Source organism: Gasterosteus aculeatus, chromosome 13 (assembly GCF_964276395.1).
Source record: "Gasterosteus aculeatus chromosome 13, fGasAcu3.hap1.1, whole genome shotgun sequence".
Lineage (NCBI taxonomy): Eukaryota > Metazoa > Chordata > Actinopteri > Perciformes > Gasterosteidae > Gasterosteus > Gasterosteus aculeatus.
In genome coordinates this window covers 10,362,206-10,389,193 of record NC_135701.1, presented here as the reverse complement: position 1 = coordinate 10,389,193, position 26,988 = coordinate 10,362,206, and the positions used below count along the sequence as shown (strand labels likewise).

The window sequence follows — 26,988 nt, the reverse complement described above, 5'->3', positions numbered from 1 at the left end:
GTTGCCGCAGCTCCTCTGGAGCTTCCACCAGACTGTTTTAAGGTCTGAGCCACCTGAAAGCTTAAATAAGATTTCCACTGCATCACCCCGTGAACGCTCTGGTCTCACATCGGTTCCTCTGTGGACACTAAAGGTCGGCTCTCCAAGCAGAGAGGAGTAAGTAGTCCAAACCTGTGACGAGAGTCTGTTCTACTGTGATCTATAATATCGATCCTGTGCTGAATGCTTGCCAGTAGGAGGCACCACTGCCTCGCTTTCAGTCAGTCTCTGGAGCTTTTGTACACCAAAGAGAATATAAATAGAACTAATTACTGTATTAATATAGTTAATGATTCGTTGGTATACCAACAATTAAAAGAATCTTCAAATCAATATCTGGGTGGTTGTGAAACATTTCAGCTGGTGTTTATCGTCCTGCAGCAAGAGACTCGTTTTTAGATATTTCAGAATCAATTGGAAACTAAATCTATTTAACAACCCTACTGAAGACTTTATGGAGTTATACAAGAAAACCAGTATTTTAATGGGTTTACAGTATTCGTATACAGCCTTATTACCAAACCCAAATGAGTAACAAGGTCTGGATTGACCTCAGGATCCAAGCAAAAAAAACAATACCACTTGTCCTCAAACCTAATTTATGCTAAAATTAGTAAATACAAATCAATGAAAAAGAACATGAACCACTGACCTCAACCGAAATGCTGAAATGATTAAAACAGTCTTGCACTATGTCAGTCTCCCATGGGCCTAAAAGACGCCCTACACACGAAGTGAGGACGGGTTGGTTTTGACGCAAAGCTCCTCCACAGCCCAAAGCGCTCATAATGGCGCAAGGCCTCCCACCCCCCCCCCCCCCCCCCCCCCCCACACTGTTTTAGTGGTAAAAAAAAAAAAAAGAATCTTTGGGCCCCTAAAGGGGGGAGAATGCACACTTTGCCAGGTGGAAGAACCTGCCTCGATGAACATCCGGGGTACCACCATTTATTGGAGACCCTCTATAAACCATAAAACTCATCCCCGGTTATTAAACTCCATCCTCACGCTTCAGTCCCAGAGTGGATTTGCGCCGCTGTCATCCGGCGGTGACCGATATGGACTCATCGTCCCTGCCCTGCCCGAGGACCCTCTTCCTCTCAGCCGTGTCAGTCGGAGATGTGATGCGCAGCCTTGCGCCACTCCTCCGTGACCCTCACATCGAGATGATGGATGCTGGAGGTCCTGTTCCTGTGCCAATAACGTGCAGCGTATGGGAGCTCGAAGCTGTCACACGCCTTGCGCACGACATCCTCCTATTGGCTGAGTGGCGGAGAGAGAGAGCGAGCGCATGCCTTTCACCAGTTCATGTCTCTCCAACGACACGCGCGCGCGCGCGCACACAGACACACAGGGCTCGTAAATAGGCTCCAGATGCCTTGACAGAGAACGCACGTCTGCGGGCTGCGCGTATCTCCTCTTCGCCTGTGAACCACGCGGATGTGAACCCATCTTCCTGTCTTCGACTGAATAGAAGATTATGGGGTTGTGTGCAATTCCAGAGCACGTGGGGAGCGTATTTGCCGGGCGGCGGGCTGCGCAGAGGTGCAGAGGAGAGCATCGATGAAGACACACGGGGCTCCTGTGCGTTTGGGCAAGGTCAGAGTCTAGCCTGGATGAGATTATGTCCACGCGGGGACAACAAGGACGGACTTTTACGCTTCCTCGCTGGGCAAGAGGTCGCCCGGGGATGAAAACCCAAGAGTTTTTTCTCTCTATGTTGAATTGCCGACGCGGCGAAAATCCCTGCATCCGCATGAACACGGCTGAGCTTTGTTTTTGACGACCCTCGCGCTGCACGGCTCCCTCCCCTGGTCTCCCTCAGCCCGGAGATAAAGTTTCTCTCGCTGCGCTCGACGTGTGGCTGATTCTGTTCGGCCCGGACTCCTCTCATCGCGCGCAGTTGAGCCCAGTTGAGGGTGAATTCGAGGCTGCAGGTTAAATACGGGGTGTGAGGGGAGGAGATAGGGAGGCGAGGGGGGAGGTGGGGGAGAGGGGGTTGAATACCATCAGAGCGACAGCATCACAACAGCGGCAGCCAGCTGTGTTCCCGGACGGTCACATCTGCCGTCGGTTCGTCGTCGCTGTCCATGGTGCTGAACTCGTGCTCCAGGAATGGTGGAGACGCTGAGTATCGCAGTCATCGGTGCTCCCGGAGTGGGGAAAACTTCTATAATCCGCCAGTTCATCTATAACGATTTCTCGGAGGCGTACACGCCCACCAGGACCAGATATGTGTACAGACCCTCCGTCATCCTCAACGGGAACATGTATGAGCTGAAGATTCTGGACGTCCCGCCAATCTCCTCCTTTCCGTCCAGCTCCAGTCAGGTACAACGCGTCTGTCTCAGCACTTGGATTGAACTTTATTGGGGGCTTTGGTGATCGATCCGCAACTCTCTTCTTAATCTGTTCACGGCCGATACTCAAAGGCAGAAACACCAATTTTATTTATCCCTCTCAAGTCCCCGGTCTACTAGTTGCTATGGAGACTCGACTGACTTAAAGCCTTAGAGAGCTTCACTTTACCATTGTCCGCCATACGAGGGAAGAATGTCAGCTTGAATGTTGTTCATTGTCTTCATCTCATCAGTGGCAGAAATATTCAGATGAGTCGAGGGCAGCGTGACGCTGTTAGTTGTGGCTGCTGGGTTGAATCTTTCTAACACAGCAAACAATAGCAGGACTGTGCTGCAGGCGTCATCACAGCACCTGGTTAAACTCCCAATTTAAAACCAGAACAGGCTGCCTTTTATTCATGGCCACAGGTCACATGCATCTGATTGCAAGTTCGTGTTCTGTAGTTTCAAAGAGGTTTTAAGCTTCAACTCTTCTTCATTGTCATGGATTGGGAACATTGAGAAATTCTCTCAAGCTTTTGTCTAGTTGGTTTAGTTTTTAAGTTTAAGGACAGACTCACATTTCTGTCAAGTCTGTCGTAAAAACAAAACCCATTCAAATTAAAATAAAGAGTGTTTTACTTCACTTCCAATGAATGTTACATCATTCATTATATTTTGCACCAGCAAGAAACACATTTCATTTTCTATGTACTTCACTTTACACGGATTGATGACAATAAAGTATATTGTATCGTTCTGTATTGTAAAATCATTAACGCATGCTGTAATTTTGTGTTTTGTGTGTGGCCTTCAAAAAATCCCCTCCAAGGCATTTTAAATGTAAATAATGGGAGACAAATCAACTGTCCTTGTTCTGTGCCCTAATGTATTTTACAGTTCGGCCAAACACAAAAGGATACCTTATTGATTGTTCATCTTCTAAGGTTTTAGTCTTTTAAGTCGGAGATGTTCCTTCATTGGAACTCAGCTAACAAACCTTGTGGAAACGTAAAAAAGGAATTTGCTACCACAAAGGTTGTATGGACCAATTGGGTTACCCGCTCATTACCTGGTTGGTGTCTCCTTCTAGGTCCACATGTCCAAGTATTAATAAGATACTGGAGGCTTCTTCAAGCAGCACACTGCTCCCAATGCTTAGGACGAGTTAAATATAAGGTTTGAATTGAATGTATCTTGACCGGATTTGATTAATTCAGACTGTTGAACCCTCATATTAGCACCATCTTTTAAAATGAAACTGCTGCGATGCATCTCTTCACAATCACAAATGTTCACAAATGTGTGCATGTGATTGTTGTTTTAAGACTCTTGGAAAGAAATGTGATCTATCCTCTAAGATATTTCTTTCCTTTTCTTTGTCAAGTCCATAAAGGCCTCGGGCATTGACGCCCACTCCAAACCTCTATTCACTCGAGGAGTTTGTTTGACTTCCTTTGTTAAAAACCTCGGTGAAAAGGTCCTGAAGCTCTCCGGATAGAGTTCTCCAAGGTCACCACCCCCGACACTGCTGCTCTGCTTCTCCCCTCTTTTGTGTCACGCACAGCCCACCTGTTTTTATCGACAGAGACGGTGCCAGTGAGGAAATGAGATCGGTCCAAAGAAATGACAAAAAAGGCGCTTGAACGAGAAGCCTCTCAAAGTTTCTCTTTGCTGCACCCTCGGAAAGCCCAGTTGTACCGTAGGAAACGTCAGACGGGCGTGCAGAGAGTCCATTATGATCATCCTGTCAGGCTGCTGCAAAATGACATGCAGCTTGATTTAATGTTTTCTTAGTGAGTGCCTTCTTTGTGCTTCATTGTTTCTTGCCAGCAAAGATTCTCCTTGAAAACCTTCTGATTGAGTTTGTTCTTTTATTCCGCTAAATGGTGCTTAAACAGCGAACACATCGGACATGTTGAGCAGAAAGAAGATGAGTCTGACGAGTTCATGTGGGAGTGTGAGGCCCACAGTTTGAGTCACACAGCCGTCGTCATTCGATATCATGCTGTGTGAACACGTCATGCTCATTTCAAGTGCTGCTAGCAGACGCCTGTTGGCCCGGGCCCGCCACTGTTCAGGCAGAGAAAACCATCAGCTCAACGCTGCCACAACATTTCTGTCAGACAGACGTGTGGTCGCTCATTCGCTGAGGAACGACCCCCCCCCCTCGCTGCCCTGCTGTGCACTCGCCCTGTGAGCAAGGGAATGTAACCCGGGTGAGGGGAAGTGGACGGCACAAAGAGAGCTGATTGAAATGTACCTGCAGTACGGAGCAGATTAAAAAAAGAAGAAGCAAAGAGAGGGCGCAGCAGGGATTTGCTGCAGTCAATTAGGAAGGTTTCACAGAGTTTAATGGACACTGCTGAAGTAAGACTTCTCAAATGTGCTTTCATGAGAAGAAGGAAGGAGCTGCAGAATGGAGTGAGTCAGTACGCCTTCATGCTTGTGTAGCGTTTCTCATCACTTTAGATTATGTTCCACAGGAGAGCAGTGACGTTCTGGCACGACGCTCGTGACCTCATTCTAACCAGGTTGCACACAGACATTTTTGTACTTTCCAGTGTTGAGACAGGCAAGATTTATTTTCTATAAGCTGGAGGCCGGGGTTGTGGTGTGATGATTTGTTTGCTGTGCGGTGTGTCTGTCTGCTGCTGATAGTATTGCTTCTAGAGAGCATCTGTCTCTGTGTGTAAATATGATGTGAGGACAGATGGATTTAAGACAGACAGCGGATTCAGCAAGGATTTTTTTGTGTTCCTTTTAAAAATTAATTGTTCAAGCCATGATGTGTCTCCATGACTTCCTCCCACGCAAAATGCTCCCTCTGCCGCTTCTGCTCTTTCTGGAAATGTTCTCAGTTATCTCTGCCGATGCGCTCTGTGACAACAGGGTGGACGTTACTGCTTTTTATTTCACACTTGTATTTTTATCTCTCGCAGAAGAGAGGAGACAAATGCTGTGTGCATCGTGCAGCTATTAGGGAATGACGAATTAGACAATTTACTGTAGTAAATTTAGTCATTCTCTGTTCTTGGAATAGAGGCATTTACATTATTCTAGAAACAAACAAACAGCTCATCTTGTTATTTAAAAGCAACCTGAAATCATTAAAGATTTAAAAAAACACAGTGGCCTTATAGCGTAACAAATGGAAACGGGTGAAACAGGTAACTTTGCTCTCTCCAAAGGTAAAACCATTTCAGTCCCACGAGGGGTCCAGCGGGGGTCAAGTAGGAGCCCCTCTGGACCCCCGCTAAGTAATTCTTATCTTGCTTTCTTAGATGATCATTGCTCCAAGAAGAAGTCCTAAGGAGCCCAACGTTTGTGATTCTGTATTTTTACACAAGAACCCGGCGAAAGTCATTTTCTCCACATCATCTTCAACAAGCTGGATTAATCAAAAGAGCAAGAACACCTCTCGACTTTAATGGCCCGCCATGGGTCACCGCTGAGTAATGGGAGTTTCATCGCTGGGGAATGTGATGACTTTTAATCGCAAATCTGCGTGCGTGGCCTGCGCGTGACTGCTCAGCACCCTTCCCCCAACAGGTCACGCCGGCCTCCCTCCCCTGCTTTAGTATTGATCCGTGACAACTGCTCATTACCGCTAAGCTGCCTCCCCTAATGTCAGGAGACACGACAGCCCGCTAAAAACAGCGGCCTGCGGTTGTCAGGGAAACGTGTTGTGTTTGGCTCCCGAGGAGCGAAGGATGAGCTGCTCTCTTTGTGGAGAAGAGCGACCTGAGGGTCCAGAAAGAGTGGCAGCGCACTTCACATTCACGCGTCGACAAGCGCACACAAATAAACGTGCCCACACATGCATTTTAAGTGAGTTTATCCCGGCCGTGCAGCGCATTGCTTCACCTCTCATTTTGGAACCTCTTTATTCTGCCTGTATTGTTTAGATGCAGAGACGTAATGGTGCTATTTTTAGCCTCCAAATTTAAAACAGGATTTGGATGACAAAGACATTTTGAGATGAGACAACATGCAGCTATTTTTAGCGTTGCAGTGATGTGTGGCTGCAACTCAACTCATTGTGGTGATCTCACTTCAATTGGCTCAATTATCAGAGCGGAGTGACCGGAGATGAGATGACTATTACAACAAGATGAAAAATAGGTGAATATTTTTTATTTAAATTGTATGGGATAAAAAGGAGATATTACAGTTAAAGACATAGTTTCTGTGACATCCTTTCCCTGCTTCAGAAAAGCTATTAAGCTGGTTGTGGTACAGAGAACATATTTACATTTATACTAGTTTTCACTGCACGGTTCCCTTTACCTGATGTTCCAGCCACATGTTTGTCTCCACTCTGATCAGCCTCATTATGACTCTTGAGAGGCTGTTTCTTCCTCACACTCATCCAGACACAAACCCTCATCTGAATTATTCCTAGCTGACAAAGATGTGTCAGCATTTCCACCATTAGAAGTTACGCTGATCATCGTCTTCTCCCTCACCTTCTCCCCTCGTAAATGATCATTTAATCTTGTTTGTACCGATTATACAGTGCGTTGATTTTATAAGCATATTTTCTTCAGCCTATTACAGTTTGAAACACCAATGCAACGATCAGGTGCATCAGTTGAAAAACACAAAGCCAAGCACACTGTGTGAGGCACGAGAGCTTTGAACATCCTGCTGTTTCATCGGTGGTCATTTGTGGGATTATTTTATGTTTGAGGGAAAATATTTTCATATATTTTTTTAGGATATTCTACTCAGCAATCAGGCACAAACAGCTTCTTGAGGGGAAACAAACTAGGTTAGAACGGATAAATGCTGGTAATTTTAGTACTTCAAAGTTAAAGAAATATATTAGCATTTTGGGGCATAAACATGCGTGTTTTCTTGACTAGAAGCAGATGAGTATTCGTGGCGATGCCGCTGGTTGCCGGGCAATTTGTCAGAGATTAGAGGTTCCTGCTCCCAGAATAGCTCTTTTTCTTCCGATCTTTATGCTAAGCTAGGCAAACTGTGTGCGGGTGTATTCACGCATATCAATCAGTAAACAGTATTATAAACAAAAAATATGCATTTAGTGTGACCTACTAAAACAGTATTAGATAGTTGAGGAATGAGTTGTACTAGCCAGTGATGAATGAATTAGGACATACATGCTTGAATGTAAACATTTGTTCATTGTATACATATAAAAGTCTGAAAGCAGTTGAAATATAGCCGTACCTTTAGTTAGCGTTCGTATAGTGCTAATAGTCGGTCGGTGAGGTGCATTGGGTGGAGTTCAGGATGAGATTATTCTCTGATCACTCTTTAATTCTGTAGGTTCTCCTCTTCTCCTGAGATTTGTCCAACCATAGTTGTGTCATCAGAGAAGTGATGATGGCGTTGATGCTCAGATGGTGCTGATCGCCTGTCACACCAGCCTTAGAATAGTCTCTAACCCTTCTCTAATTTTAGCATCCTTGATGCTTCTTTTCAGATTGGCTCCAGCAGCTTTAAGCTCTGTTTCCAGACCCGAAGAGGGTTTTTAAGGACAGTTCTGATCTCTTTTATAATCCAGGACTTCTGATTTGGGAAACCATGGATGGATGAGTCAATGGTGTCATTGACCACACATTCCTTCATGTAATAGGGAGCAGTTGATGTATAATCCTCCAAGCCTGAATCCCCAAACATATTCCAGTTGATACTTAAAAAAAATCATCAAGCTGTGAGGAAGCTGATTCAGTTTATGCCGTAATTGTTTTTGTGATGGGCTGAGTTTTCCGCGTAATGGGGGTATTTTCTGCAGTCGAGAGTGGGGATTAGTGACGTGGCCGGCCTAGCGGCACCGGTGCTTGGCTGGAACCATTCTTCCTGTGTCCACTGTTAGCCTGTATATGTTTAATTAAACAGTCGCAGAGGGATGGTTTTTCCGCGTTCCCTCCGCAGAACTTTTCTTCCCGCCCAGTGAAGTTCTTTCATTTTCCTCCCCCTATCAGATCGAATGCTTCTAAATACATTGCATGCTGACGAAGAGGCAGAGAGGCTGGTGGTGGGTTGGTGAGAGCTGTGGGACACACAGCGTGAGTAGAAGAACGGGTCACCGTGTTCCGCAGTGAGGTGCAAATATGCCCCCGAACTACAGGTCGAAACTCATCACCGCCAAACATCGTCGCGAGCCCAACAAACAGTTAAAGCGTGTGGATGCATTTGTTCTCTTCTGCAGGAAAAGGCTCTGTGTCAGCGTGTCCTTTATGAGCTGTAGAGTCCCGTCCTTGAGCATGTGCAGTCAGGACACCATGTTTTATGACTTGCTCCTGTGTGGGACTCATCCCAGTTCTACGGCTTCATTGACTCTCATGCTCTGGTTGACAGAGGGGGGCCGAGCAGCGGAGGCAGGCGACCTTGCTTATGATAATGACGGAAACACTTGCCCCATACTGTTCTGTTAGCTGGTCTTCTACTGTTGGTGTATTCAGTACTTCTCAGTAGTTCTTTCAGCCAAGCGGTAACAACAGTGTTTGAACACGTTCATTGACTCTCTCATTGTGTCATTTAAACTGAACTAAATGTGATGTTTAACATGCAACATTTACAGCGGTGATCATCTCAGTTTAGCTCGCTAGGCTGACATTTACTGATTGGCACTAAAATAAAATAGCACAGCTTAGGTATTTGGGTCAAAAGCCAAAGTGTTTGACAGAATAGGTTTAGACTCGATGGTGACAGTAGATTAAAAGTCAGAGGATTAGCTAAATTCCTTCCTGACGCAGACAAAAATATGTGTACCCAATGTGATGGAAATCCGTCTAATACTTCATGAGACGTTCCACACAAAACCATAAATGCTCATTAATGGTGGCGCTGGAGGAAAAGTCGGTGAATCCTAGATTAACAGAGCAATCTATGCAGTAGTTATTGACCACATATTTCAATCTGGTCCACAATGCTGGACAACAAAAATCTCCGGTTCTTACCGTGTGTGAGTTCATTCATTCCTGTGTTTCTCTCTGTGTCTGTCTGGCAGGAGTGGCTGGATTTGCGTTGCAGAGGTGTTCGCAATGCCAACGCCTACATCCTGGTGTACGACATCTGCTGCGTGGAGAGCTTTGAGTACGTCAAGATGATCAGACAGCAAATCGTGGAGCACAGGTATGGTCAACAGCTGGCCGGACTGAACGTATGACGTGATGACCTCCAGCGGTTTAACCCTCCTGACCATTTCCCCCGTGTCATCCGCCTGGAGGCGCCGCGTCATCTCACAGCTTCACACAAGGCTTCAGTGACGCGCTTTTGACAGTGTGCTTGTGGTGATACATTTTAATTCAGCACACTCATCCCTGCATCCTGCCGTCACATTTAATTCTGGCATTACTGCATGCAAGATGCCCGCGATGTCACGAACGATTACTCATATTGTCTTTAGAGATAGTTGGACGGCAGCAAAAGACAGGAAGCATCATAACCAGAGGGAAAGGCCAATAGAAAGGTGTCATCATCCTCGCTGTTGGTTTACCCGAATGTATAATTAACGCATTGAAACAGATGCTGCAATGCTGTAAATAACCAAACTGCGACCGTTCTCCAAACACCTTTCTGCGGCTGCTATTGTGTAGCAGTGGTGTGCACGCGTGTGGACTACGCCAGATCGCCGTTATCACCAGCGGCTGGCGAAGGAAAGGTCAATCAAAAGTAATCATTGGAGGGAAAGCGCAGAGAAGGATACAGCATAAACTGAAATAATGAATAATGGATTTATAACACAGTAGGAGGTGGCTGTACTGTAGATGTCAACTAAAAAAATCATTTATTTTTCATTTGACTGTTCTTAAAATATCTTTGTGGTGGCATATTTGTTGAAAAGAAGCCGTCCCTCCGCTCAGAATATGGCACTGTTGGGTCTGTCACTTCTGCATAATTTCCCCCAAATTTCCCACACAGCCGGAAGCACTGATTCACACGGATACAGTACATCTCGTTCTGCTAAAAGACTTGATAGCCATGCGAGGAGATATTTAGAATCTGTTACATGAGCACATCCTGTGAAAAGGAATAATGTGAGATGATTACTGCAAAGTGTTTTCTAACCCTACATCTTACAAAAACTTTGCTCAGTGGCTTGAAAATGGTACTGTACATTTTCCTCCGTCTTTCCCCTCCGTCGAGCTATATGTGCATCCGCAGAGGTAAAGGTGCAAATATGCAGAAGAAGGTAAAAACAATCATTAAAGGTCTCAGCTTTGTTGACTTTGGCACTCAACCAAACGGAAAGCCAAAGTAGAAATCAATTTCGTTGTAAGAAATCTGATTAATGAGCTTTTTTTCCTTCCTTGTATTTTCTCTACAATCTAATCTAGGATTTGCTCCCTTTTTTCAACACTGCTGTAGCAGATGTTCTCTCCTTTCTCAACACAGCGTCCGCTTGCATTTCCAAACAACCACCAATCAGGCTACGGAAAACGTTTGGACTTGATGATGTCTACCCAGATGCTATTTTTTTAATTAACTCTGTAGCATAACGCGTACACGTTTCATGTCACTAATGCATTTCTACTTTCCATGTATTTCCACGATGCATTAGGCTGTGAAGCCGTTGCTGCAGCGTGTGGTGGGAGGCCCTTTGAGCATGTGTGCTCTAATCCTCCGGTCCGCCCCCGCACACCTCGGAAGGAAGAGAAAAAAACTGCAGACATCTTACACAGGCCCAGCCAACGGCTGTGACGAATACCAAAATGATAACAATGCTTTTTTTAAACCGACCTTTCTTTTTTTCTTCTCCTTCTTCCCATGTTCCTGCAGGGAAAGCAGCAACAGTGAGGTGCCAATCCTGGTGGTGGGCAACAAGCGAGATCTACAGCGGCAGCGATTCATGCCTCGCAGGGCCGTGTCCGTCCTGGTGAAGAAGACCTGGAAGTGTGGCTATGTGGAGTGCTCCGCCAAGTTTAACTGGCACGTAGTCCTACTCTTCAAAGAGCTGCTGGGCATCGCCGTGGCTCGGGGAATGCGCCAGAACCACACCTCCATCCGTCTGCAGGGGGCGCTACAGAGGAACCGCTGTGCCATCATGTGACCCCCCCGAGAGCTCTCTCCACCCCTCTCGCGCTGCAGTGGAGAATGAAATGACTTTTTTATCTAAATGGCTGGAAAAATACCCTGTGGCCTCCTGCTTTACTGAGCTGATTTTTCATAATGAGGTTTATTAGTCTCTTGCGCTGTAAAAGACCCTCAAATTCCACTCATGGTCATCCAACCACTTCCTGGTCAGATTCTGCCAAATGTGTAAATGAAAGGAGAGGAGTAAGTGAGAAGACAGTGGAAACTAGTAGTACTAGCATAGCACAGTAATTCTTTGTCATTTGAGACTGTGCTTCCCAAATTACGCAGCGGGTCTTCTTGAGCGTTGTCTCGAGGCCGGAGGCTGCGTTTGTGAGGCTCAAAACCGAGAGGCAGCAATAGTGAGTCTTCCTGTTCAATTTGTAATATTTCAAGAAGGTCAACGAGCAAAAAAATAGCTAATGCGTTACTTCTGAAGGGATTATCCCACAGTATACAGTCATGATTAGATGGTATTTAACTTTTTCACCTGTCCCTGTTTCAAACTCTGCCTTTTGGTCAAAACTGTTTGCTCAGACAAATTAAGGAAGTAAGGTCGTCTTGGAGCAGAAACTGCTGCAGTGCCTATCACGGTGTACAGTGGGGCTTTAATCTGTTCCCTCCCCTCACTCAGTGTGTGTTTCACGTTAAATCCAGGAGCTGCCGACCTGCAGGAGGCTGCAGAGCCTGAAAAGAGAACGTGTTCAGGCAATGTGGATGTTCATATGTGTGTGCGTGCAAGTCCGCGAGAGAGGGAGACAGAGGGAGACGGAGGGAGACAGAGGAAGACAAAGAGGAAGGAAGGTTTGACAGCTGACATTCAGGCAAGCAAAGGACAGACACAGCAAGATAAGAGATCGATGTAGAAACTGGATTAGGAAAGAGCAATATAATCTGACAGTGATGTCCTGACTGACCATATTTACCGCCATATTATGTAAAAAATGCCTCACATATAACAGATGTAATCCTCTCCCAGATATTCTGCAGAAATAAGGAGGCAGAGCTTAATGGCTTCCACAAAACACCCCGCAAGTGCGTCCCACACAGGGACCTGAATGAAGCTTTCATATCAGTATCTGAATACCATCCAACTGGTTTACGTGGTCGAATGAACAGCTACTTATTCATATTGTTCGGCCCCGTTAGTTTGTGAACAGCGCTGCACTGAAAGTAGGCAGACCCGTTGTACATAAGAGTGATTCATGGAGTTATTGATGTGCATGCTTTTGTTGGTAGAGCCAACTGGTCAGGGTTTAATTGCACTGGTGTGAATTTTTTTTTTGATATTGTGTTTAAGTTTTGTAACACTAATGAGCAGCTTCTCGGAGTGAATGTCGTTGTTTTTCACTGGCATGTGATAGCATAAGCTCATGATTCCTCTCCGAGACGTAGTGTTGAACCCTTCAATCAGGGCAGATGACGATGTTTTAGTTTATTTTTTCTAGTCAAAAAAAGAAAGAAGGTATGTAGCAGCAACTGTGTGTAGCATGAGTCCTCATCAGTTTGTCTGTGTGTGTGTTTCCAAATAAAAAGGGCTACAGTTTTTTTATCAGAAACATTACTTTTATTTATTTTTACTGTGTTGGTACTCTGTGTAATCCTGTTTTGTAATATATTAAATGAATTTGAGAACAGCAACCTCACCCGACTTTACCATCATGTCCTATCACATTGAGATCATTTGGACAACATTGCCGCCCTGTGGTGGCGCGATGTTATCGGAAGCCAAATCAGAGGCAGAGATGAATCAAGCACATTGTACCCGTTGAAGCAATCAGATTCCTGTTTGAAATGAATTGCCTGTTGTAACAACACAAGATGATCCTCTGGGATTCTCCCCAATGTAATAATCTAATAATCATGTTCAGTGGCAGAGGGATAATAGGCAATTTAATAAATACCTGAGTAATTATCTCAGGACTGTCCATTGCACCGTATTGCACGAGCTGCCTGATTGATGGTTAGCTGATAGTTCCTTGTGTAATCTCTCTCCTCTTGCATGGCCACATTAACCTGTTATGGATTTCAGGCAAACAGAATTGTAATCTGCCATTATTAATCCCCTTAACCGTGTCTATCGTCCATGTACCCTGTTGCCTCCAAATTCAAGTCAGTTGGTGGTCATTTGGATTCAACACAGATTCGTTTTGTTAGATGCTGCACTATACAAAACAGAAATACCGTTGTTCTTAGATTTGTTTTATTTCTAATCTAGAGTTAAGATTAAGTAATAACAATAGCTCTCGGGCGTTGGAGACATTTATGGATCTGGGTCAACTGGCCAGTTTTCTGCTCGGCCTGTTTGATGATCCCACTGAACAGCACATGGGAGACAGTTCAGCCCAAGGTGGTTTGTTTGAAGCCTAAAAGGCAGAGAGCAAACGTATAACTGATAATCTGACCTCCGATATCACCCAAAATACTGAATTAAGGTTTCCTCACTTTAAGCGATATACGATTAAGATTAAGACGAATGGTGACAAGATAATAATTGTTCATTCTAACATTTTAGCATCTTATCAACTCACCTGTAGACCTGACGTGTATCACGTGTGTGTGTTTCTGTGAAATCACTTGCCAAACCGCATGTCAAATGTTTAGAAATATTTGGACAACAACAACATCATGCGTTGCAGGTCTGAATCATAGACCGGAGTTGATAGAGCTGCTTTCCAGTCACACCCACACTTCATGAATGACCAGGTCAGCTGCCCCTCCAGTATTACTGCCATAAACTGTCTGCGACTGTCGATATAGTAATGACGGTAAAATAATTGCTGATTTTGGGACATTTTTTCCAGGTTAAATGGAGTCTATGTAAGGGATCCCCTCTCTATCCAGTCCAGCTCTGTGCTCTGAATGCTCCGCAGTCTGCATCGGCAAAGTGTCTTGGCATCACTTCTCCTTCCTTCCATTCCGGCGTCATGTGAGAGGCTTCTACGGTGGTTTCTCTCCACCTCGCGTTGACCCAGCGCACTCGTCAGCGCCGACGTCCTCGCCCCCCCCGGGTGGGGTAGTGTCCCTGTCCCCGCTGTCCCCGCTTCATGCTGCACCCTTCGGCGGAGGATGAGCGAGCAAGGGAAGGGTTCGGCATCTGCCTCCGCGGCGGCCCCGGCTCCGGGGTCGGATACTTACAAAGGCTGGCTTTTTAAATGGACCAACTATTTGAAAGGATACCAGCGGCGATGGTTTGTCCTCAGCAACGGCCTGCTTTCATATTACAGGTACATATCTTAAGACTCGGCGTCCGGTTTTTGTAAAACTAACGCCAACTGGCCGCTCGGCGAGACCGTTTTCTCCGCGTCGGCGCGTCACAGCTGGCCGCCTCAGCTGGCTAGCATCAGGCTAAAGCTAGCTGTCAAACGGACAAAGTCGGCTGTCCCTTTGCTGTCCCTGTCCCTTTACACACGCGTCGGTGTTCTGCTTTGAATGACTGGTTGTCACGGGAAAGGCAGCGAGACTTAAGAGGCGCGAGCGCTGAGCGGCCAAAGCCGCGAGGACTCCGACTCGTTGAAGTGTCTACTTGTGGCTGCGGTCGGCACAGACGTCAGCTAGCGCACCAAGCTAACCAGCTAGCCTCCGCCGCTGACGGCTCAGCGACGCTAACGCCGCAACACGTGCAACACCAGTTAGTTAACGTCCTCTTAATCACTTTTCATGTCGCGGGGTAAAATTTGAGTTATTGTGGACATTTTTGTTGTTGTCAATTAATTATTAATAATTCATGCATCCCGTTACTGGACCGAGCCACTTAGTGTGCTAATTAGTTGACTGTAACGAGATGCAGGAGATGTTCTCCATCATCACGATGATTCTGTCTTGGCTTTCATCACCTGGATGCTAGCTGTGAGCTAACGTTAGCTATAACTGTAGCACTACACCTGTGGCTCAGGTGCGTCCTGCAAGAGAGATCACTTTGTCTCAACATGGAAGCTCCTGAATATATTGGGCAGGTCTGAGTATTAGACTTCAAAGGTTATATGAGCAAATTAAATTGGTTGATTGAATTCTCCCAAAACGAAAAGAAATGTAATAATTGACAGTCTTATAGTAATACAACCTTACCAGTGGGTGAATTAACTGTAACATGTCCTGTGAGTATTTAGTGCAACTTCTGGGCTGCATTTTCAGTTCTTTCTCCGAGCCAACCTCTGGATTGTGAACTGAGAACTTTTGTTTATTTGCAATGACTTAGCCGCATGGTATTCAGCGTCACACTGCCCTTTGTGCGTTCACTTTACCTTAATACTCATTCCCATTAAAAACCAGCAATCCCCGTACCACCTGTGTGTGGACCACACAAAGACAGCGATGGATCGCTAAAGAGATGCTGCCTGTAAAGTTTAAGGACCCTCGAAAATCACATATGATAATAAAATCTTCAAGCTTTGATCATTTTTTGGCAATCTGTCAATGCTTGCAGTAATCTACGTTATTTATTTGACACAAAGTAGGTTCCTCAACGTTAATTGTCTTTTCAAATGTCGAGTGCATAATCAACTATGAAGAAGGAAGGTATTCTCTTCTGCAAAGCAAATTCTGGTCAGTTGTGAAGTTTTAATGTGAACCGACTGCAAGGACACGTCGAAGAATTTGGATCAAAATCCATTTCTTCCCGTCTACACACATTGCTTTATTGTCTTCAGCCGTGCTATTTGACACGTAGGTATAGTAGCCGAAGCCCTGCTTCCCGTGAAAGGAAAGATGCCTGTTGCCGCTACGCTCTATTAATAGTCCATTACGTTTATAAGGCTGTTTCCCCTGAAGTAAAGGTAACCCGACGATATCTGAGAAGTTATCCCCTTCATCGACGTCTTCCTGGCCAAAGACTGCAGGCTTTGTGTGCTTCTATTTGTGCCTCCTCGGGCCGGCCGGCCCCACTTCCACCGGGAGGGAAGGGAAAGAGTAACAGCCAGACAAATGTGACAGCATGTTAATTAAACTGTCATCTTTGTGTGCAAAGTGGTTATTATGTTCTGCAGAACATTGTTTGTCTTGTACTACAATTATGACAAAAAAAAAAGATGCAGAAAAAAAGTCATATTTTTATAGATTTTGTGTGTGTATATATATACACTTTCTATACGTATATATGTGTGTGTGTGTGTTATGAATGTATTGTAATGATTGTCACTCACTGATATAACAACAGTTATATTTAGTAGTTGCTCTGACACTCTGTACAACAACACTGCGTATTTCTATGGTCTCAGTAATTAAAGCGTTGTAAGATAAATATACCTTCCTTTTTATAAAATGATTTAGAACTTTACCTTTAAATAAGTGTATGTAGTGTACATTATAGGTTTTGATAATAATTCAAATCACTTTATTTTGTATAGCCCAACATCACAAATTATAAATTTGTCTCAGAGGTTCTGTAACTTGTTGATGAGAAGCCAAAGGGCAACGGACGGCCGTTATAAATGCCTTTATTCTGTGAGCAGACTGACACACTCAGCACTTGAGGCTGCTAAAGTGTAATGAGTTTAACAGAGATTCAACTTTGCACTCTTATTTATTACTTTTGGCCCCAACATTGCAAGGCTGGCTTTTTTTTATTATACCACATCAGCCTTGTGTCTCATCCGTTTTAGTTTATATAATCCGAAATGGCCTCGTTGAGCAATTCTCAACAGGACATGTGACAAGCTCCCTGTCCTCCCTCCCTCCTGCACTGAACTCATTTCATTTTGAATTTCTTAATTTTAATACGTTCAGCACTACTTACTCACCTCTTTATGTGAATCCGGCTTCGTGTTTTAGGAAAGATTACGGGGCATTAAGGCTTTGAGTGCAATTGGAGCTGCCGTATCAGTAGTTCAGCCTGGACTTCAATAGGCCGGCCATGTCTTATTCTCAGCTGCGGGACGGTAACTAGATAGTATCAGTTTAAGTGCTTAGAAGGGGTTCGGTGCCATTAACGTCCCTTTGGAACGTCAGGTCATTGTGTTACTGCACACGCGGCTCCTGGCTGCAGGGAGGCGTTGAGGGAGCGGGGGCGAGCGGGGGCGAGCGGGGGCGAGCTGGCTAACCTTGTCCCCAGCTGGAGGGTACGGAGCCCGGCCCAAACCCTGTTAGAGTGGCACATCAGAAAGAATGACTGGAGCGAGAGATATGGATGCGATCTAATCCCGTTAATAGGCTCCCGGTTAGTCTCAGCACAAGGCTGCAGCGTGTGTTTTTAATGAAAAGCGAGAGCAGTGGAGTGACCTTAAAGGGAGCAGGGAGTCTGGCCTTATTCACACCGTCTCATTGTTGCAGTCTTTCAGCAGGTCATGCTGTCCAAGCTGCAGTATCATTTCTTTGTTTTTTTTATCTTGTCTCACGTTTCCTCTCTGTCTTCAGCACAACACGTTTCCCCGGCGTTTCTCTCTCTCTTTGCCTTGTGATATTTCAGTCCCCAGCCACAGCAAAACCTTCTATCTAATCTACATTCTCATGCTCTGGGTACTGTGTCCTGTTTCCTCTGCCTGTCTGTGTACGTCGCCTCGTGCTTCAGGCCGTCGGCTCTGTGTCGCTCACCGGTTGTTTGTTCTGTCATTACATGCTCCAGATCGGTGGATTTGTGTTTTGTGAGGATATGTGCGAAAGGGACGGACAGGTAAAGCTTTTCCCTCCTGGCTCACGCAGGACGCCTCTCATGCCCTCGGCCGCCCGCACTCACACTCCCCTACTGGCCCTGCAATGCTCCCGTGGTCTCTCCTTCCCAGCTTTTGTAGTTTCCTTGACTGCATATTTCGTGGCCTTTGCATGGCCTCGCCATCCTACTGGACCGCAGCGATCACCGTGGCTCTCATTTCACCCTCCGGCATTACGCTCGGCCCGTTAACCCGCCGGCACCCAGGACTCTGCAGCGGAGCTTGGGCGACCCCCCCCCCCCCCCCGTGGCCCCCCGGACGAGCCCCGCCGACCCGACTGATGTGCCCCGAGCCCCAGCAGATGAGCGGTTACACCGAAGTGCTCTATAACATCATAACAAGGCTTAAGCCAGTAGAAGCAGTGTGAGGGGAAAGCTCCTGCCTGGCAGAACGTAGAAGGCACCTCAGCTCCTGACTGAAGTGAGCGTCAGTGAGCGCTCGTCGAGGCCGGAAGAACAGACGTTGGCCCCCGCCGACGGATGCATCCACGTGACTGCATGGCTGCATGCTTCCAGGCGGCTGTTTAAAGTGCAGATGGGCAATCATGTGACGCTGGGGGGGGGGGGGTCGAGGATGTGTTTGTTTATTCTGAAACAACCACCACAGCATGTGTTTTTGCTGATTAGTCGCTGCTCTTGGGTTAATCAGCAGAATCAGCTGTCTGTGGATGGAGGCCTGCACACGCTCAGCTCGGTGCAGGGCAAACGGTTCCTGCCCGGCTCTGCAGCTTCGCTCCACACAATGAGCCTATCACACGATTATGCTGGTTGATACATCATACAGTATATTCAGATTTTAGATAACGTACAGCATCAACATTTTTGCAGCAGTTGTGTTATTGGAAGATGTTTTTGGGAACTTCCGTTGTGTCTTTGTCTTGCACAGTGCGTCTGCAGACCTTCAACACTCTTGCCCTTTGTTCTAATCTGTTGCTCTGCTGCTTTGGCTTTGTTCCCCGCTATAGTTTCTAACAGCGCTCACATTCTGTTCCCTCTTTGTTCGCGCTGTTATTCGTTGTTTGGTTTTGCTCGCTCCAAAGGCTCGGAGGCGGACAATGGCCCACTGACTGTGCCACAGTTGGAGAGGAGGCTCAACAGAATACCCGCAATTCAGCTCACTTGCAGCAGGGAAGGCAGGCCACACTGAGTGAATATGTAACCATCCGTTTTTTTAACGGTAGTTAACACAAGTCTAGATTTCATGAATGGACGATTGTGCTACAGAGAGGGTGCATGTGAAAAGTAAAATATTAGCAAGTTATTCCACTGCTGCTTGGCTTTTAAAGGGAAACCTTATAGAATCTGTGGCGTTTCTCTGTCCCTCCTTGCCTCCCTGCTTGCGCATAACTACCCTGCCCGCAATAGGCAACTGTCTAAAAAAAGTCCCTCATCTCTTACTTTTATTCTGTCTCTGTCTCTTTCTCTGCCTGCTATCTTGTTGCAGGACGCAGGCAGAGATGGCTCATACGTGCCGTGGAACAATCAATTTGGCCACGGCACACATCGACACGGAGGACGCCTGCAATATTGTCCTGAGCAGCGGGGGCCGCACCTACCACCTGAAGGCCAGCACGGAAGTGGAGCGGCAGAGATGGGTCACGGCACTGGAGTTGGCCAAAGCCAAAGCCATCCGCATGATGAACGATCAGTCAGGTAGGAGTAGCTGGAGAGCATTTCTAATCTATCTAACTCTATCTAAATATAATCTGCATGGAATGCGTTTTACAGTCTACAGTGTAGCACAGCCACGAGGCACTGACGCAAGACATTTGTGTTCTGAATTTGACCTTGATGGATAAAAGTTGGGCAGATACAGTCTTGGGAAAACATGCCACAGGTCATACAAGGGAGTTCCAAGATCCAAGGAGTGTTCAGCACCAGTCTAGCTTGTTGAGCGTGGTCCTCATGCCTGCCGGGATATTTGGACATATTTGATTTTCAGCTCAGCAGATGTTGCATCTCCCGCTCTCTTTCTTTCATGTAATGTAATGTAATGCGGAGCCGGGGGAGGGCAGCTTTCATTCAGTCTGACAACAATGCCTCTCCTCTCCAAGGGCAAATTGCTTTTCTTTGGTTGTATTAGGTGTAGCAGGGGAAAGCACTTTTAACCCCAGAATTTTCCCAAAGCTTCCCCGCCCCAGTCTCTGGCAGACTGGGTCTACAGAGACTAAGAAGCTATATATTCCTCTGGCCTCAATTTGAAAGCCAGATCACTAAATATAGACTGTGGGAGAATGGGAGGTGTTTCTAGCTCACCACTGCCAGTAAGACAGTAATGTTGCTATATTTTTATTTTGCTGTATGGGCCATGTGTAAACATTGGTAATAATAGCATGGGCTCAGCTGTACAGGTGTAATCACTGTTGTTTTGTTGACTCCCACAGGGGAAAATGGGCTTTCATTGACATTCGTTGACATTCAAGGGTATGTTTGGTTGTTGGTGGAAGCGAGTGGACTTGGTTTTACTTTGAGGCCTGGCGAGGCAGAATAAGACTCTTATTCTACAAAGAAGAACTTAACATAACGCACATCAAGTAACGTACGGTAACCAGAACTTCAACCTGGTTCCTGTTGGGAAAGATACCTCAGTCGCTTACAGCATTACACTGGGCTCCTTTAACTACAGTAGCATGATGCTACAGTAGATCCACAACAACATATTTTGTTTTACATATTGTCTACTCTGAATTCATTTCTTTCTTTTGTAATGTGTTGAAGAAACCTTTCAACAAAAGAGCATTTGATGAGGTATAGAATATACAGAAAGCACACACTCAATTCTTTCGGTCCATTGAAGGATTCAGAGGCAGGATTTAGAAGGTACAAATGCCTTTTTATTGTACTGTATCCCTTTGAAATGTAGAAAAGTGAACAGCAGCTTTTTCCAATACCGTTTAGATATATATCAGGCAACCTGTGCTCAGACCGATTTAATACGATAGTAACTGGAAACACATGCTTTTCGTCCCACCATTCTTAGCATACTAACGAGATTCAAATGCATGAAAACAGTCTCCTGCTTCTGCCCCTGTAAGATGCAGTAGAGTCAGTCTGAGGCCCTTTGTCAAACAGAAACAGGTTCACCTTGTATATTTTAACACTTTTAACTGTTTGTATTTTATTAAAGCTTTGGGTTACCAACTACTTCAAAGCTTAGAGAAAGAATCAATTAATGTGTTTCTTTGTATATGTCCAATTAGGAGATTTTGAGCACACGGACACGTTGTGAGTCCGTCTCCAGAAAGTGAGAAGTTGATGCACTTGAGAGGAATGGTTCATACAGTCCATGACTAATTTTGCCAACAAGCTCCTCCGTAGCTTCTCTTTCTTTCTCGTTCACGGTGTCAGACAAGATGCATCAGTGTCTTCGTTAACCTGCCCTCCCCTCCCTGTCAGTAGAGTAAAGAGCTGCTCTCGATGTCCTCGGCACACAGGAGGAGACGATCTATATCTGGGATTCATCTAAGCTCGAAAAAGCATTTTGTAAAACACATTCCAAGAATCCCCTGTCAACTCCAATCTCAAGTTGCTCTTTGTCTACGAACGACTGACCTAAACCTTGAATCATTCATTACATTTTTCATTAGTACTGGTGTCACTTCATCTGCAGCCTTCCCATTTTTCAAGCCTTCTTTTATAAATTGCCTGTCCGTCCATGAGCGCATCTTCTAATTGAGGTTTAGATTGGATTTCTAACAGTCTACCAAGGCCGGTGCCTGCAGTTTGGTGCATACGCCCAGAAGGTGGCAGTGTTCACTTTTGCTTCAACGTGACCTTTCTCATTTCTTTTTCTCCCTTGTTTCTGCCACTCTCTGTGAAAGCGAGGTCGCAGCCCGTCGAATCACTGGTTCCAGTGCTGGCTTGAATGTGCAATCCTGACATTTGCTCCCATGAGACCAGTGAGAGGTTTATTTTGTGGAAACTGGAATGGTTTACTGGAAACTGGAATTAAGAAATGAACACACACTCTGGAAGCAGTCATGCAGTTGGTGGGCTGTCTGGATGTGGCTGAACTCAGATGGTTACAGCATTTTACTTGAGCTGACTGGCGATGTGTGGGGGAAGCTGGAGGCATTTGAGGATTTACTTGATTTACTTCTAGCGGTTCAGTCAACTGTTTCTTTGGATATTTACATTTATCCTCTTGCTTGTGTTTTATTTTCCTCTGATTCTCTTTCCTGTACCTTTCTCCTTTCTTTGGATTAATAACTAGAGCTCTGTCCGTGGTCCTGGAACACAATATCAGCATTAGAATAGCCTCCTCAAACGAGCCTCCTTTGTCGCCATGCCCCCCCCCCTCCGTCCCTCCTGACAGTCTCACTGCTTTCCCACCCGTGCATTCGCCCCGGCACTCGCTCTTCCTCTTTCTTTCAGTCGCCCTCTCACTCGCGGTCTGGTTCCCCACACCTCTCTCCTTCAGCTCCCTCCTTTTTCATCCAGCGGGGTTTTTTAGTTCTGAATGGAATGACCTACTGCTTTCTCCAACTCTTCGCCTTTCAATCTTTTCTTTGCTCAAAACATTGTACATGCCATTGTCCTGCAAGTCTAGAGGGATAAATCGAGACGGCATAAGGCGCAGTTTTCGCCTCGTAAGTATCCGGCTTTTCTGCCATTTACATTATGCTCAGGAACGTGAGTGCATGTTTGTGTGCATACATGTGAATCTGCTTTAAATAATTTGATGCAGCTGTGATTACATGCTGTGGATCACATACCATATGGTGGATGTGGTTTGAATTATAGTTGCTACATCAAAGATGTCAGTGATTTTGAACAAAGAGCATACAGTAGATTTCTGTCCCGGAGCTCATTCAGGTACTAAACTGGTTTGAAATAAAAAGTAATTAAAAACTAATAATTAATAATGAAGGTACATAACTAACATGTGAAAATGTTTTTCCATTAGCAGGGAATGAAAACATTGAGCATTGAGCAACCATTTGATTTACTGCTTTTCTCTGGTGTAAACATTTTTCCATTGTAAAATGGACGAGTGTCTCTGTGCAGGACACGAGACTCGGAGCGTTGGAGTTAATGCTTCACAGACAGATTGTGTTGTGATGACTGATCTATAAAACTATGCTGAGATGCACACCGGCTGTATTAATCTAAACACAGCAAAATGCATGTTTTGAAGTGTATGCTAGTGTATTCTATCAGCTGCACTTCTTACTGAGCTTGGTACAAGACGTGAAATGGCAGATGGCATGCATATCATCCGTTAGCTCTGCTGCCGGCTGGCTGTGTGTCCAGTCACTTGCTTGTGTTGGATGTAAGAGCCTCTGGTTGGGTTGCTTGATCAGCTCAGTCGCCAAAAAAGAAAGAGGTGGAGCCATGTTACAAAACATACAAACATAAGTGATCCTCTGGGTGCTTCTCTATCTCTATTCCTCCATATTCAAGCTCTCTCTTCCCCTTTGGTCTCTGAATGCGACAACCAAACCAACCACGAGTGTCCTTGTGAACTCAAACCCTGGCTGTTTTGTAATGGATTCAAACTCTCTGAACTCGCTCCCTCCATAAACTGTCCATTCCCCCTCCATTGACCTTGGAGTTTAATGCCGCCTGCTTCCTCACCGACTGATCGGACATTAAAAAGTAATCACGCCCATCGTCTTAGTCCTGTCTTACTAGGCTTGCTGCCCTTTTTTTCTATTTGCTGGGCATTTTCTCTCCTACGTATACATGTATTCCTCCTCTCTCCTTTTTTGTTATTGTATTTTAAAACCACTACATGTGTCTATTGGACTCTTAAAATGTGCCACCCGTAGGTGAGTGATGTCTGAATAGAATAGGGAGCACTCCCCTGAAACTACACTTCAACGCGCCAGTGTTCAAAAAGCTGCTCATCTCTGCAGCTTTGATTAGCGACCATGGCAACAATACGTTGAGGCTGTTGCTAATAGTTAATCCTTAAATAGAATACAGGACGGGGACAGGTGCTTGTATCTGTCGCACAGAGATGCTACTTGAACTCCAGCGTATTTGCCGGTGATGACCAAGTGCCATCAGGGCGGGATGATTCATTGCCCCAGCACATTGAGAGTCAACCGTCATCTCACTGCAGCGTGGGGCATCGACATGAATGTTGTGTGTGCTTGTGAGAACTTCATCATCAAGCTACTGTGAGCCTTACAGCTCTTACATTTGTGGTAAATTTAAGATCATCCACCTCTGGGGCAGCGCGTTGTTATCGTTCCGAGAGGAGGGTCGGTCCAGAAGGTGTTCTTGCCTCAGTGACAGGGAGCACAGTGTTAGCATGATGTGTTCTTTTGGCAGGGATCCATAACATTTATATGGCTGCTGCTGGTGGAAATTGACACAGCATGAGATTTATCAAAGGTCTGAAACTCAAAAGGTTATTTTCCTGTTTAAATGACTACCTTTCCACAATGAAACATTTATGTTGGGTTGTTTAAACCGATTTGATTCACCTCGATGTTTGTGCAGCAGCGCTTAGCGGAGTGTTTGGGTTCCTGGATATTCATGCGGTAATTTACTTAATGAAACTGTAACTCATGGACTTTTAACGGCCCTTTCAGGTGGGTTGGCCTTCGTCAGTGTTCTCCAGTAAATAAACGGGGACATTGTGAGGAAGAATTTCCGCTGAACCTTTTTTGTGCAGTTTGTAAATATGTGTTGGTACCTGAAAGTACAGTCGCACTAGATACTTTATGATCATCTCTGTGCTACTTGATTAGTATGTAATTTAGGAGTTTACAATGTGAACTGAAATACAGCTGCATTTCGGTTCTTTTAACTGACCATTCAGCAGCACACGAGATTCAAGATATCTTCATCCGTGACTTTATTGATTCTATAATAACAATCATTTGTATACACAAAGTGCTTCATCTTAGAGCAATGACTGAAAGCAACATGAAAGAAAGAACAAACTATTTAAATAGCTGAGTCCGCTGTATTCGCCGGTATATTTCTGCTCTCTTCGCATGGTAAACTCAACAGTATTGAAGAAAAAAAATACAAAGGTCAAGTAGGAAATTAATCAAAGTGTCATGGTTGGGCCCCCCTTGATCGCACCCCGGGACATTTAGGGGACGCTTTTACCGTCCAACAATCTTTCCTCGTCAGCACTTCTCTCCCCTCACTTACCCCCCCATCTCCCTCCCTCCCTCTCCTCCCCTGTTACCGGTTTCTGCTGTTCTCAGGTAGTATTTCTGTGCATTTCATCCGTGCCGCTGCCCATGTGACAGCAGCCACGGCCGTGGTTTCCTTGAAGCCTTGAAGGCATAACAAGCATTACTGATAACGTTAAACTGTTAGAGGTATAGAGAGATAGAATAGATGTGCCGGAGGTGACCTTGACATAGTGGTGACACGCACACAGGAAAGTTAACCTTCACCTTCTTTGGAAAGAGAGCGAGTGAGGCTCATTACTGCAGCACAGTGTGAGCTGCAGTATGAACAGTGACGTAATGCTTCAGTGACACTGACCCATCTGCAGGAGGTCAGATTCAAAGCCAGCGGCAGGCGATCCACTTGTCATGTCAATCAATCAATTAATTTGACTGCAGGATGTTTTGTTTAACCTTTTGCCCTTCTAGAAGCACCACTCTTGAGTCTAAATGTTTAAACGGAATCTAAAATCTTTTCATCCCCATGTCTGATCCCACGTAATCTCCTCGTAGTGTCCTTTTGAAGTGACATAATCTTTACTTAATACTATCTCTGCCATTTCCCTTTACTAGTAAGCCTTTTCTGTTTGGCTGCTAAAAGCAGCAGTGCATTCTGGTCCTAGTTGTGTTGATGACTGCTGGCTGCAGAGTTCTAGCTCCTCTCTGCTTCACTCTCTCTCTCTCTCCCTCTCCCTCCCTCCCTCCCTCCCTCCCTCCTTCCCTCACCAATCTGCACTGCACTGAGAGAAGCATGTGGAGGAGAATTGTAAATGTGCCGAGCTCTGTGAATGTGTGTATCCTGTGTGTGCGCGTGAGTTTCCGGGAGCGAGGGAAGCGATGCACGAGAGGAGATAGGAACCACGCGAGGGAGCGTCGCTCCCCTGCCTGTGTACTGTATGTAGGTGTATGAGCGCGCATGTATGTGCGCTCAGGCTGCAACGCTGAACGGGGAAAGTCGCCGCCCGTGCCCCCTTCTCGATGGGATTATGTAGAGGCCAAGGGCGGCGTTGCGTCTCAGGGAGCGTGGACTGGGATCAGGCCTGCAGAGAGTGGGATGAAGGGCCGGGGCTGCTGGGAGGCGGCGAAGGTCCGCTCCCTCTGCAACTCGAGCTGCCTGAGTAAAGTCAACCAGGGTCAGTACAGCTACGGCTAAACGTTAGCAAGGAGCCGTCACACTCCTCTCCATCTGATCCGCGACGAAACATTCCTCATCCTGCTGTCTCCTCTTCGTCGAGAGGTACTCGTCATCCCTCCATCCGTCACCCTCCCTCTCTGGAGAGGCTCACATCACCGCAGCCTCCCTCAACAATGCAGCGCTGTCATGCTGTAAAACAAGCAGTGTGTCCTCTCGCCTGCACTCCTCCCCGCATGCAGTCCCCCTGCTCCCTTTGCCCTCTTTCCCCTGTTCTGCTCGCGCTCAGACTCATTTCCTCTCTCCTCTTTACGCTTGCTCCAGCGCACATTTGCATAAGTCTGAGCCTGCCCGGTCTACGTGTGTTGTGTTGGCAATTTACATCTGTGTTTGCGTATTGTGCGTATTATGCATTAGACCATCCGAAAGTGTGAAATGTGGCTTGCTGTGCTTCCCTGAGTCCTTGAGTGTGAATGTGAGGATGGGACAAGCAGAGTGGTGAAAGCAGTAAGGGTGACAGATTAATAGGATTTGTCCCACAAGCACTACTTTCATAACATGTTATGAAACTGTGAAGAATTGTGCTCATGGCATGTTAATAGAATCCTATACAGTGCACTTCGTTGTGTTTATGAATGTGCGTGTGTGAAAGAA

At 45.8% G+C, this 26,988-nt stretch overlaps 2 protein-coding genes across 5 annotated transcripts in view; both read left to right on the top strand.

The window, feature by feature from the left end:
- Nucleotides 1-1,344: 1,344 nt before the first annotated feature.
- Nucleotides 1,345-13,069, top strand: rasl10a (RAS-like, family 10, member A). The gene is made up of 3 exons (XM_040196518.2): nucleotides 1,345-2,367; nucleotides 9,358-9,482; nucleotides 11,130-13,069. Exons 1-3 carry the CDS (start codon nucleotides 2,152-2,154, stop codon nucleotides 11,398-11,400), a joined length of 612 nt encoding a protein of 203 aa, XP_040052452.1. The 5' UTR covers nucleotides 1,345-2,151; the 3' UTR covers nucleotides 11,401-13,069.
- A 686-nt stretch (nucleotides 13,070-13,755) lies between these two features.
- Nucleotides 13,756-26,988, top strand: part of osbp2b (oxysterol binding protein 2b) — a 32,836-nt gene continuing 19,603 nt past the window's right edge. For 2 of the 4 annotated variants that reach the window (XM_040196511.2, XM_040196510.2), the window contains exons 1-2: nucleotides 13,756-14,650; nucleotides 19,511-19,719. In XM_040196511.2, the coding sequence (XP_040052445.2) occupies nucleotides 14,493-14,650; nucleotides 19,511-19,719 (367 nt within the window). In that variant the 5' untranslated portion in view covers nucleotides 13,756-14,492. Of the gene's footprint in view, nucleotides 14,651-19,510; nucleotides 19,720-25,921; nucleotides 26,336-26,988 lie in introns of those variants that run through there. The other 2 variants (XM_040196512.2, XM_078086649.1) reach the window with 2 other exon arrangements.

Bases quoted from the DNA above. Each gene is read 5' to 3' on its own strand.
- rasl10a (XM_040196518.2), top strand. From the start codon at position 2,152: ATGGTGGAGACGCTGAGTATCGCAGTCATCGGTGCTCCCGGAGTGGGG. The intron at 2,368-9,357 runs GTACAACGCGTC...TCTGTCTGGCAG, and splicing joins TTCCGTCCAGCTCCAGTCAG to GAGTGGCTGGATTTGCGTTG. The intron at 9,483-11,129 runs GTATGGTCAACA...ATGTTCCTGCAG, and splicing joins CAGCAAATCGTGGAGCACAG to GGAAAGCAGCAACAGTGAGG.